Source organism: Leptinotarsa decemlineata, unplaced genomic scaffold, assembly GCF_025532065.1.
Source record: "Leptinotarsa decemlineata unplaced genomic scaffold, Ldec_3_MD MMD2_tig00000008_RagTag_RagTag, whole genome shotgun sequence".
Classification (NCBI taxonomy): domain Eukaryota; kingdom Metazoa; phylum Arthropoda; class Insecta; order Coleoptera; family Chrysomelidae; genus Leptinotarsa; species Leptinotarsa decemlineata.
Window position 1 is genome coordinate 7049453 of NW_027412537.1, and position 14217 is coordinate 7063669.

At 37.0% G+C, this 14217-nt stretch overlaps 1 protein-coding gene across 10 annotated transcripts in view; it reads left to right on the top strand.

The window, feature by feature from the left end:
• tai (basic helix-loop-helix family member taiman) overlaps positions 1–14217 on the top strand; it is a 503475-nt gene that overhangs the window by 448037 nt on the left and 41221 nt on the right. For all 10 annotated transcript variants that reach the window (XM_074170929.1, XM_074170926.1, XM_074170931.1 and 7 more), the window contains 2 exons: positions 5394–6109; positions 10091–10778. In XM_074170929.1, coding sequence (XP_074027030.1) covers positions 5394–6109; positions 10091–10778 — 1404 coding nt within the window. The remainder of the gene's footprint in view (positions 1–5393; positions 6110–10090; positions 10779–14217) is intronic.

A 14217-nucleotide genomic window follows, 5' to 3' on the forward strand; every position in this document is an offset into this window, starting at 1 on the left:
TTGTGCCAAGAGAAACGTGTTTGAAGGTTTTCAAATCATATAAAATGGCTGAAAGTAAACTTTGTGTTTACTTTTTTTGCAAAAAAAATTAATATGGATGTCACAGCATCGAGTATTTTTGTCCAGAAGTCACATTGTGGGACGTGTGAACTTTATTCTGAATGTCTCATATTTAAATCGTGAAAATCTTCAATTCACTAGAAGAATTAATATAACAGCGACAAAAATAAACACTCTTTGATGAATGCTAAGAAATACAATGTATTTGCCATTAGTTCACAAAGTCGACACTAAGGGGAGTATCGCTTATTTTGAATTCGTTATTGAAGCCATGACAAAGAGCTTTGTGATCATCCTTTCATAATTTACGTTCAAACTCTAATTAGGTAATCATCATTATGTATGTAGAGGGACGTCTTGCTAGTATTAATATTCAAAGCATTTGATTTTGAATGGACATTTCTGAACGTCCACTGAAAAATTCTAATGTAGAATGAATAGAGGACACGAATGCATTGTTACTACGTTGTTTTATCGTTTTTCCAGGCAATAGGTGATGAAAAATGTATTTTTAGAAATTTATATTCGATTCATAATCGTTTTTCGAAAACTTTGTTTCATTCATGAATTTATATTGCGTTTTCCATTATATAATCATTTTTATTAAACTGCTAACAGAGAATTCATACGTTTCCAATGAGTTATGTCACACTTATTCCTCGAACTGGAATAAAGTGTTGCTGATCTTTTTAACAAAACATTGTTTTCTCACACACCTATTTCTCAATACGAGTTCCAATAATATGTTTTAAATGCCATTGCTCGGCGACACGCTAATAGTCTAATCAACAAGTTCAAAAACATGAAAAATAGAGATAAAGGTCCTAAAAATATTCGATTCGGAATCACCTCTAGAAAAATGTTGCACCAAAACCCTTCAGAAACATTTTTCTAGAGGTGATACCGAATCCAACGAGCTATCTTTCATATTTTTAGGACCTTTATCTCTATTTTTCATGTTTTTGAACTTGTTGATTAGACTATAAGGGGTTGATGTTACAGCGATGGAATTAAAGTGTAAATATATTCCCCGGAAAAGAAAAGTAAATGGCTCAAATATTTTTTCATTATCACATAAACATTGCTGGAGTATTTTTGGCGAGCTACCCTGTATAAATACATATCCGTTTATGAATATGCTATTCATTTGGCCCTTCCCAGATCTGATTATATTTCCTAATACTACTTATCAAGTTAGTATAGTGAGTTAGATTACCGAGTCGTGATTTTCTTTCAATTGTTTCGCATAATACATGTTTGTCTTGTGTTGCTACACTTTTTATCAGTAAATATTACTGATTCTTGGTAAATAACCAGCAATAAAAATCAAGATTCCGTTTGCTGGTGAAATATGTACGGGAAGTGGAAATTAAAAAAAAACTTTTTTCGACGCATGTTTCATCAGTATGTTATTTCAACTCTATTAAAATTATTGAGAAATACCAAAAAAAAAAAATGTTTTCAGCATAGCTTTGGTGGATTTGATTAACAACTTCTCAGTCGAGTCAAGCTAAGAGAACAGAACTACATCAGTTGTTTTGTGTTGTACGTTATTGAAAATGTAGCTGAGCAATGTAAATGAAAAAGTGAATGGTGATTTTCCTAAGTGAACTTCAGTGTAATGTTGATATTGTTGGTTCTATTTACTCATCCCTGAAAGTTATGCAATGAGGATACCAAATTGTTGTCCAGTTTTTGTTCAGTCAATGAATGTCAAATTACTTTGATTTGGAGTTTAGGTGGGTCGCCAAAAAAACTATTTTCAATAAATTGATGAATGTAGCCGTTACTACTTGGTAGGAAATTATCATGAAAAATGAGAATGGAAACTTTCTATGTTTTTACTACTTTTATTTGTAACTCACGTTACTGCAGTTTCTTCCTATAAGGACATTTTCAAACTTATACTTATACTTTAATGTATAATGTATTTATAGGACGAAACTGCAGTAATGGTTACAAATAAAAGTGATCAAAAATATAGAAAGTTTCAACTCTCATTTTTCATGATTATTTTCACATTTTTCGCAAATGACTTGAAAACTACATCATCCAGCGAAAAAATGCCATTTACTAAATAAATCTAAATAAAATTCTACACAAAGTGTTCACAGATATGAAAAAAGTAAAAATAAATTCAGTGTAATAAACCAACAATCAATGGTTAGATTATTGTAGTAGGTCGGATTTTATTTACATCGCTGTCGTCGATGATAGAGGCATCATTAGTGCAGCTTCCGAGGCAGACACTACAGACTACCGAGCAAGCAGTGTCTGCCTTCCAGGTGCCGCACCGTATGCCACAGTGGGTTCAGAGGCAGAATATTTTGTTGAAAATGTTGTCTAATGCCACAGGGCACAGGATCGTCAATGGTAACGGGGAATAATACTTTATCTTCTCCCACGGTAAAAATTTATTGTGTGGGTAGTAGGAGGTTGCTCGTCCACTCTTATGAAAATGTTTGAAATCACCATCATTCCAGAATGTTGAGTAAGCGGCATTTTATTGTGTATTCAGTGCTAAGCACTGAATTATCTATAAGTATCTGTTAAGCGGCTGCTAGAAAAAAGTGGTCAAGTCGGACTTCGGCTTCACCACATGAAAGAACTGTACAATCTCCTCCGATGACTGCAAACAGAGAACCATTTGATGGCGACTTTCAGTCGGTCTGACTTCGTGAAGGAGATGTTTTGGCAGGCTGTTGGTGCCACTCTAAAATACTATCAAGTCCACATCCTCCGCAATGGCTACAGAAGTGCTTTCTCCAAGACACACACTACTATGGACATCTCCTCAAGTAGCAAGGATTCTTTCCCTTCATCAATTTTTTTAGCAAGTATGTCGATAAATCTTGTCTTAAATTGTGAGCATCGTGTTCAGATGAATATTGAAGTTCATGAAAATTTTGATGAACTGTATTCTCTTCTGCTAAGCTCGTTTCGTAACTATCGAAAGTCATCGCACATTGTCATCTTAGGGGACTTTCGGATGCTATCCCCCTCAGGACAGGTCATCCTACATCTTTACCAATTTCTCGCTTCCACACTATAAATTCAGGTGATTTGACCCTTTTTTTTGGTCTTCGTTGAATAGACTATTCGACTAAACTCGAAATAATCATGTCTGGATACTCAATTCCTCTTTTTGAGTCGATTGACTTGATCACCTATCAATTTACTTGATCAACTTCTTCCTTGTAATTCTTCTATAAATACATTCCCAGGAATTTATTTGTCAGTGCAAAATTTTCAGAAAAATGAATTGCTCTATTGTATGCATGACAAGTTTTATAATTCAGATTACAATTTATAGCAATAATGATGTTAAAATTATAAAGAATAATGCAAATAATCCAGAACGTCGTTCTCTAGATATACATTCAAATTGATTGATATCGAAAATAGTAGGGCGTGAAATTACTGGAACTGTAAAATAATTCTGTGACAAATGAATGAATTAACTGTCTTAACAAATTTATTTCCAACAATATTTCACTAATCACCAACTTATTTATTTACAACACTTAGCAACTAACGCCTAATTTTCTTCCACTATTTGAATTTCTTATTTAGCCGCTCGGTTCACTTCCTGAACTGCCCTCTTAGGTCGGGAAGCCGAGCTTATATCGGTAACGGTCTTTTCTAGAAATCTGTAGTCGGTTCGGTTCTACACTTTTACCGGCGATTCCAGCCTGTCTAAAAGGCTGGAAAAATCTAAAAAATAGCTTGCGGTTTCTTTTTTTTTGTGTTATTTTTATTTATTCATGTCTAAAATCAATTCCTCTGTCTCTCTATCTCTCTGATGAAGGAAAATAAATTGAAATAACTTCGTATCTATTGATTTGCTTGACTGCGAAAAAAAACAAAATATCTAATGAACATCTGTCAATAAACAAATGTCAATAAATGGGTAGATGGCGTTGACTTTAGTGAAGACCCTTTTGAACATTTACTGGGATTTTTTTGTTTGTTTTTAACATTATAAACGTAGTGTTATGATGTAATGTCTTCATTCATTTTTATTGCGTCCATTCTACATGAATTGTAATAATTTGACGCAACTTAACTCTGGAAATTATAAAACAAATAAGGTGTTCCATTTAAAGAGTCCATTTGTGACCGATCATCACTCGGAGGCTGGTACATTCAAGTAAAAAATCGATCTGTTTCGAGAATTTTTAAAAATATTGTTCATTCAGCTAATCTAATGAAAACACTATTGCTGCAAACAAAAATTAGAACACTGTCTCTAACAAACTTATCATTATCAGGAGACGATTAAAACTGTATCTATCAAGTGTTTACTTAGCTAATAATAAATTTATGTGTTACTTTCCTTTAACCTTTCATGGGAGGATACCACCAAAGTGAATTGGTCTATTCGACCCTTCACTGCAACCCGAGAAGGTCTATTGTGGCTCACTCCTATTCAAACATCTTGTTCTTCAACGAAGCCTATTAGTTTATTTACTGATTGATCATACAGGTCAGCTGACAAAAGTAATTCGGTCCACGGCGGGACAGCCACAGACTATGTGCTCTGTTTCCAGGAGAAGAATAGTCTCTACTGCAACATTGACAGACCAAGGTACATTTTTCTCAACCTAGTGAGTACCTGATTGGCGTTCAGTCTGCGATACCACTTACAGGTACATGAGCATCACAAATGTGTAAACTAGGAAGTAGGTTATCAACCAACTCTCTCCAGGTGCTCTTCGCAGCTTTGGAATCGTACTTTTGGACCATGTTCTGGAATATCTTCTATGGTAGTCAAAATAGCATATACATTCCAGTTGATCTGTCAATTTTGAAATTGCCTGGTGTTCAAGGTGATATTATTGATGACCGCAACAACCTTCCCATATGAGTCTATCAGTGAGTCAGCTATACCCGTCGACACATTAAATTCAGCAGTGTTCGCTTCTAGTTTAGATGTATTATCGTTTCAGCGTCAGCGTTTGCTGAAATGATCAGGGGAAGTTTCGTTTCCTCTGCTGATGCAGATTCTGTTTCTCAAGACTTTGGTGCACGGCAGTTTCATAAGATATCCTAAGAGGTGATAAGTCGCTTCCTGGCTTTTTTCCTAGCTTTGTAAACAGGATCAGGAGTTTGAGAACTGAAAAGACATTGGCTTTTGATCTGATATTACATCAAGGATAGTTAGAGTCGTTTAGTCACGTTCATCTACCTCGTAGGCTCAGGGTTGAATTTTTTGGTTACTTAGGGGTTCACAGGGTCCCACGAGTAGGATGTATGAATTATAATAATAATAATACTAATAATACGCAACTCTATCTATCACATATATAAGGTGTTACTTTTTTATATTACAGATCGAGCACGTTACCGAAAACGTGTCCAACTACATCAAGTTTTCTAGGGAAGATGTCCTTGGAGAGAGCATATATAACTTCATTCACCTCGGCGACCACGCAAAATTCCACTCCAACCTGCTGCCTATGACGATAGACTGGGGTAACGAGCAGTCGATATCTAACAAATCGAAATCGATCGACATCAGGCTCCTGGTAAAACCTCCGGACGACCTGGACGAAACAGTCGAAGAGAAACAGCAACGAGTCAGCCGCTACGAGCTGATGCATATATCCAGCACTCAGCTGAGGGACCATCTGTCTGTTTCCGAAGAGGACGGTAGTGATAGTGGCCCGTGTTTGCTGTGCGTTGCCTCTAGGATATCGCACCGGGACAAGGCCACGTGCAGCATCGAACAATTCACCACCAAGCTAGACACGTCGGGTAAGATCATTTGCGTGGACACCTCCGGGGTGTCGGACTCGATAGCTCAGTACATTAAAAAAGAACTGAAAAACAGAGGATTGCGCGAGGTGGTGCCGCCATCGGAAGTGCAGAAAGTGAATGTGCATTTGAGAGAGACTCTCAGCACGGGACAGTCGACCAGCCATATTTTTAAGCTGCAAGTCGGACCGGAGAGATTCGTCCAGATACAGACGAAATCGAAATTGTTCAGGACGAACCCTCATGCGGCGAACGAATCGGACTTTATAATGTCGACGCACTCTATTATCGGGTAAGTTTTTGAAAGTTTTGTGAAAGAAATTGTGTTTTTGTGAATAAAACGAAGTATTATCATTTCTGGGCTTTATTGACTGGAGTTCGTTTGGATATTGATATTTTCATTGTTTGTACTGCTGAAGATCAGAACCGCCAACTATTGGTGAAACATGGAGAATCATTTACTCGTGATAGATGTATGCGGGACGACTACGGTAAAGGCGACATCTGGGTTTGATAATTCGAACGACGAACTCAAGGAAAACATGGTGACGAACATTCAAATACTAATAATATTAGTGATGATTTATCAACTTTATTCGTCAACAAGTGAATGGAATGACGAAGCATCAGTTTTTACCAGTTTTTCAGCTTAGCCAATAAAAAAAGTTTCAAAATATTTTGTACCAGAAGTAATAATAACCAATTTAATGATTGACATTATAACATAATTTCAATATGTGATGGAATCGGCTGATGCTTTATAAAAATCCATAATTTATCCAAGCGACACCTTATCGTGAGATTTCTACTGGGCAGTTTTCATGAAAACGCTTGAGGAAGCTGTTGTATAAGATAACAAGTGAGGCGGTTTTAGAAACTGTCCAGTGAAATGCCACAATAAAGTGTCACTTCAATACATAATTACAAGGTAATGAATTTCATAATTATGTCCGTAGATAAATAGATACACGCATAAATGAACAAAAAGTGTTATGAAAAAAACAAATCACTATAGGTACGAGAGGCCAAATCTAAAAAAGGACAGTCTTGCAACATCTTCTTCTTCTTTTCGATTCAATGGCCTCAGTCACTAGGGCTATCCGGCTTGGAACAGTCAATCGGTTTCGAAGTTTATAATTGAGAAATGCATGTGCTTCAAGAGCAGACCGTTATATAGTTTACATGAAATGTAGGAAAATATTTGTTTTGGAAGAGGTAATAGTTGAGTTTTACGGGCGAAGACTGCTTGCTTTCGAAAGATTTCAAATTATCCATCAAATGAGACGGTGAAAATTACTGGAGTCTTATCTCAACACCAAACCATTATTTTAACACCTCGACACGTGTTTCGATCACCAAGTGATCATCTTCAAGAGAAAGATGATTATTTCTTGATCGAAACACGTGTCGAGGTGTTAAAATAACGGTTTGGTGTTGGGATAAAACTCCAGTAATATTCATTACTACACCAAAAGTTCCAAACAGTGCATCACAAGTAAATAAAACGGTGTTGCTGTGTTCAAACTTCCGTATGTGAGGGATCAAATAAAGATTCGTCCTGTACGTAAACAAGTTTAAAAAATGTTTACTTCGATATGAGTTTTCTTGATATTGGTATAGATGCCTCAACAAACTTAGGAGTCCACGGTGGCTAGTAAAGGTGATCATAGGCAGTTTTGATTAACTTAATTATCTGTACATTCAAAACACATTCTCATAAAACGTTTTCGGTTCTGCAAACGCTTGTAACACATGAGCCACACATATCGATACCTCTTTTGTAGAACGATTTATCTTTTGCCTCAAAATAGACCTTAGTTTCAGCAATAACCTTCTCGTTCGAGCGAAGTTTCGTACCGATGAGAATTTTTTTGGGGTCTGCCAGTAGTCGCTGGGAGCCAAATCTGGCGAATACCGTGGTCGTAGGAGCAATTCGAAATTCATCCTACGTCACGTCTTGTAATAACGTGGAGTCAAGAGTAGACCAATTCAGACTAAAATTTCAAGAAGCTACATAGAATCACTAAATATTGAAATTTTCTAATATAAAACACGTTCATGGATCACAACGACATCAAAATACCCAAACTCGTGAAAACTAGTTTAGGGAACAAGAATGTTGGACGTTGGAGGAGGTGATATGAAAAGTTGGGGAAAAGTACGCAATAAACCCTTAAAGCTGTACTATTTTGCAGAGACTTGGAAGAAATGGACGGAGTCAAACGCCTCCCAAGTAAAAAATATATGCATTCCAAACTTGTTATCAGAAAAACGATTTCGGTTCTCATTTTGTACGGAACCGAGTATGGAACACGACTATCTTTCCAATACATGCGGTGATATGGGTGGGTATCTACAAACTCCACTCGTCTCCACAGGCAGATAAAATGGTTTTGTGAGCGATTCGTCAGCAGCACTATCACATCCGAAGTGACGAACGCCTTGTGATAAAACTGCCCTCTACGGATGTTATCTTTCTTTATTTAGTCCATTATAAGCTTATCTCTCGAGTTCGTTCAAATACTATATCTGAGGAATCGACATTTCCAAATGTACCGAAACAGTATAGATGTTTTAGTCGGTAGAGTCGGGTTATTTATATTGTATCATTGTTTTCGAAATAGTCTTATTTCTAGTCTAGGTGATTGGTACCAGGACATTTTTGTGCTTAAATCTAACGCCCCTTCATTGGATGTCTCTCACTGCTACACATTTCATCGGCAGTTCGGTACTTACTGAAGGTACAGTCTTTTCAAAGTGTAAATAGAGAATGTGGAAGGGATATAATGAGTGGGGGAGGTTGTTTGTGCCAGTGACATGTAAATGGAGTTCGCAAAATTATTTATCTGAGCTGATAAACCTTAGTTACATGTCACGATGATATACATCTTTTGCCATTATGATATATTTCTGTATGAATTGAAAGAGCAGTCAGTATGAACTTGTACAATAATATTAATCGTATTTATTGATGAAATATAAATAGGTGAAGTTGATAAGGGAATTGGAACCCCTGGTCTAAAATGAACCGTCCATATCTCCAACCAAGTTAGCATCATCAGGAGATACTAGATGAAATTAAGCTCAAAGCTATTCTTACTACTTAACCTAGTTTACAAATCAAAAACTTCAGTTGTTTGGCTTAATGCGCCTGAATGGAAGCAAAAGCCAACAACATAGAGAGAGAAAGAAAAACTTCAGTTGTTTTATATCAGTGACAGTTGACAACGAGAACTTCAATATTACTATGAATAATGATTATTACATTTATGCACATTATTATTCACTTACATAACGAATTATTTAAGAACAATTCGTTCAGGCCAATCTCCCTACACATTAGTTTAATGGACACATATCAGAAAACAACTACTCCCCTGGCTAATACCACGAAGGGTGTTGGATTATATCCGACAGGTGTCAGTGCAGGATTCTTGCATATGCTGTTGGCGATACAACTCCCGCAATAGATTTTCAATTATTGGAACACGCTTGCAGACCGGTTTCGGGCTGTTTGGCCACTCGTCAGTGCAAGGTAGTTTATATCATCAACATAAAATCGATGATTTCCGATAATTGAAAATCGAATTCCGTCAGAGTATCATTTCTCGAACTAAGTTGAAGCATACAACAAACAACAGGTTTGTCGTCGCCCCATCTGCCTGTGAACGAGGTAACCAAATGCATATCCGAAATTTGCCCAATTCCTCGTATAAGGAAAGAAAACTTTCACATATAGTCAGTGGGCATACTTGAAGAGAGGGAAAGGGAGTTGAGACTGGCCTGAACAAATTGTTCTTAGATAATTTGATTTATAGCCAGTCTTGAGAAGTCTATGTCTATGAGAAGCAGCCTTTGCAATTCCAGCGACATGATTGTGCCAAGAGATATTCGTGTTCATTTTAACCCTCTACAAACTTATCGAAGCAGAAAGCGGAATTGTCTGTCCTGACCTTATTATATCCGGTTCGGAGACATTTATTTTTTTGGAGAAAACCGATGCCTGGGTTTTTGTGCCATTGAATTGAACATGTAAATTGTCCAGTGAAAATCTTACATGTGTTATAGATTTCTATCAAGTATCAGCAAATTCCATCGGATATAAAAAGAGATCACATCAGTTGCATAAAATCTCACACTCCGTGTTATGTGTCAAAATGTTAACAATGTATTTTATGAAATAAAAAAAAAATCAAAGCAATCTAGCTCCTACACGTTAAAATTTAAGTGAGCCGTTTACATGTTGTTTATTGCTATTTTCTTTAATTTTCAGTGAAAACGATGCGGGCGGTCGTCCGACCGATCCTGGAGGCGGCAGTTCGAGTAGTACCGGAGTTGGTGGCCCATTGATGACCAGCGTGGTGAACGGCTCGCGAAACGGACCACCTACGTCATCCGTTACCGATACAACCACATCGTCCTCCAGCTCACTGCTTCAGTCCAACCCCACGTACGGCTCGTTCAATCTCGAAAACGAATTCAATTTCGAAATATTCCCCTCTTCCACCTGGGGCGAACTAGATTCCGGCAATTGGCAGGACGCAAGGCCGGACTCCAGACAGAGCGTGTCTCCGGTTTCCACTGCCACACCGCGACCGCCGAGCAACGCCTCCTACACAAACGCCCCCGCGGTGACCAACCCTCCGACCCCCGTGAATCAGTATCCCAGGTTCTCCTTTAGCCCCATCAACGGCCAAGCCAGCTACCAGATGGAAGAGGAGGACAGCAAGGCGCACGTACTCGAAGAGGCTTCGGTGCTGACCGAATCGAAGAGGTTGAGGAATCTGTTGGAGAAGCCGGCCGACAGTAAAGACCGAATCCTGAAGGAGTTGTTGAATCAAGATGAGGATAGGAACGAGACCAGGTGCAGTCCAAGAGGACCGACGCATCGGGATTCCTTGCCGGGGCCGTCTAAGGCGAACACCTCTAGTACTTCGACGGGAAATAATATGTTACGACAGGTAAGCGAATTATTTTCATTTAATGTACGCACTTTTTGAAGATAATCAATATGTGTGGATGCTATTTTCCATGCTATGACCGTAGCCTGCAGATTTTTATACCGGTTTTTTGTCTACAAGTGAAGCAGATATTATCAAATGCGATGGGGAATTGACACAGTTATCTTCGTAGCGCATGTGCATATATGGTTCGGTAACCAGCCTCTCCACCTCACCGTAGTTGAGAATCCGAAGATATAAATTTCCTCACATTGTTATTGTTCCAAAAATTGAAACTAGATGATAAGTGGAATAAAAAAAATGCGCCGCCATTTTGGGTTTTTGTATCATGTAGTTGTATGTTTGCAGTGAAAGCTGCAAAGAGAAGTAATAGCAGAGGAGCCCACGATGCAAAATGGGGATTTACTCGAGCATCATTGAGACATATTAGGTTGCAAAGCTTTGATGATAAGAAGAAAAAAAAGTTATATAATATATACCTTTTCATCGGTGGGGGAAGCGGCTATAGATTTTTAAATATGTAAAAAAATACTGTTGCATGGACATACTCGAGCGCGTCAGATATTGATAGCATCAATGTCCTACGTATTTTCAATAATGTTGGTATGTTAATCTGATCGTTTGCATGATGTAGGTGGTTGTACGTACGGGTTAAAAGTGAAAAGAAAAAAAATTAATCGAGCGCGTCAGATTTTCTAAGAGGGAGTTAATTGCAAAAAAAAAACTCTCATTCAATAATCTGACGATTTCGATCTGACGCAAACTCGCGGCCATTATTATAATGTGCAAAAAAAATTCGCCATTTTGAAATACTCAAGCGCGTCAGATTAAGATTTATATGGTTCATCTTCATATTTTAGACGTGCTGTCTCGTAATCTGACGATTATCTAAAGGGATTCGCTTAATCTGACAAAAACAATATTTAAAAAAAAATTTTAATTCATTGAACTTAATTAATTGAAAAGCTCAGGAAATCGTATGAAAATAAATAAGTGTATATTTTTTAAGTAGAATACTTGTATTTATAAGAAAATAATTTTTTAAAAATGCTCAAAAAAATGTAATTTCTTATAATCGATTGATCAATTAATGAAGAAAAGAGAAATGAAACTTTCTATATTTTTTACCACTTTCATTTGTAACTAACGTTACTGCATGTATGTCCTATAAGGACATTTTCAAACTTATATATTGTATAAGTTTGAAAATGTCCTCATAGGACGAAACTGAAGTAACGTTAGTTACAAATAAAATTGGTAAAAAACTCATTCATCTTTTCTTCATTATGATTTCCTACCACGTAGTAACGGCTACATCCATCAATTAATTGATTAATTAATCATCATCTTCACCTTCATGGCGTCTTGGCAACAGAATTCAGAATGGGGACGGAGTGAGAGAGTAATAGATAGAGAAAAAGTGAATAGAGAAGAGAGGAATAGAAACTCGGAGAGGGTACTATAGGTATCACACAGCTGCACGCATTAAACTTTATCGACGAATTTTTGTTATTTCGGCTTGCGGAAATCGTCAGATTATATATTTTTCGTTATCCTTGAATTATTTCCTTGAAAATAAAAAAAAATTAGCTACGCTCGAGAATGTCGAAGTGACGTTATTTTTTCACAACTTTGCTGTCCTCTCCTTTCTTTACGTCACTCTCAAATTGTCAGATTACTGGAATATACACTTTTTAGCAGGTAATTAACTCACACTACCTTAATCTGACGCGCTCGAGAATTTCTGGTGATTAATTTTTTTTTACTAATCCGATCCTTTATCCCTCACAGGCGGTCTTATATATGGGGCTCATATTTGGAGGAGGTACTTAACCGGTTACAAGGTATCCCCCTGTATATTAATCTGCCGCGCTTTAGTAAATCCCGAAATCCCCTATTATAAAATACGATTTGTCATTTGACTATCCAATTCAAAGTGAATTGACATGATGTTCCCCAGGAGGCTCGTAGCATTTATTAATATAAATTGCCCAGGATACCAGACTAATGGCTATAGTAGTCGTTGACACCGAAAAAAATTCAATTTCTAATATATTTCATAATAAATCATAGCTATTGGTCATATAATTCCAAATTGCAGTACATAAGTAAGGTAGTTATAAACTATCGAAACGAATTGTTATTGGCGTACACACTACACAGTTAATTTACAAAATAGTTTCAAAGTTTACAGGCATGCGAATTATTTTTATCCAAAGTTTTAAGTTGTTTTGAAGTCATACGGTATCCCAATTTTAATTAAACTGCACAGATCAGTTTAAAGTAAGTTTATTTTTCATTTACTTTCCAATAACGTCTAATACAAACAACTTATTTCATTCATTTCGATGTTTAATGTAATTTTTATCTCCAATGACACTATAAATTTATAAATTTAGAAATTGACTATATCCAGTTATTATAATTATCAGTTGTTTATTCAACTCGATTAGTGCACTTGCTTACAAAAGTTGGGAATTTATTTGTTTGTTTGAACACAAGAATTGGTATGAAGTGGCTTAAAAAAATGAGATATCAAAGTACAATTGATAATAGTATTGTAATGAATATACGTTGAAAAACCGAGTTTATTCTTAAAAAAAGCAGTGAAATGTTTTATAAAGAACATAATTATGATCTTTTCATCTTTCCAATGACATTTCATTCAATGAAAAAATTCGGGTGGTGTAAAATTCTTATATAAAGTTCACTAAAATCCTTCTCAATTTTACTTCAAAATATTTTGTGATTGGTCGCGCGTCAACGTCTATGATAACCTCTTAATTTAAAGCGACGACTGCTTTATCTCATTATTCTCATTACCAATAGTAGGAAAGTAATACCTACCTCAGTTATGCCATAACCTCTACAAGTGCAGGAATTCATTTCTTCAAATCAGGCGGTTTACCCCTGCTTGATGAAGTATATGTATCTTTGTATCTGTAGAGTAGGGAGAGTGAGTGTAGGCCCACAGAACTAAGGTGACCCATTGTACATCCTCCTGAGGAGGTGTCCTTCTAGGTCATCGTCCATCCTGTCCTTTCCAGGAAGGTGGATATGTCACTAGGAGACATCTCCTTTATATCCGCAGATGTAGGTCAAGACTCGCCGAACACACACTCTTTTATTGACGATACCTAACTCCGGACATTGGCATAAGACATGCCTGAGAGTTCCATCTTCCTGTTCACACATCCTGCATAGAGGTGTGTCCACTAGTCCCATTGTATGGAGGCGTTTCCTTAGTTTGTCAACTAAGGAAACGTCACTGTCGTGACCAGTCAGAAATTCTACTGTTAAGCGTAGATTTTTTCTGGTCATCACCAAATATTTCTTCGGCGCCAGCTTCTCAGGGTGATCCTGACAAGATTACATCCTTTGATTCCATCCCATTTCTTTAGGGATTGAACGTGGGTGTGACGTTTGGCTAGTTCCGCAA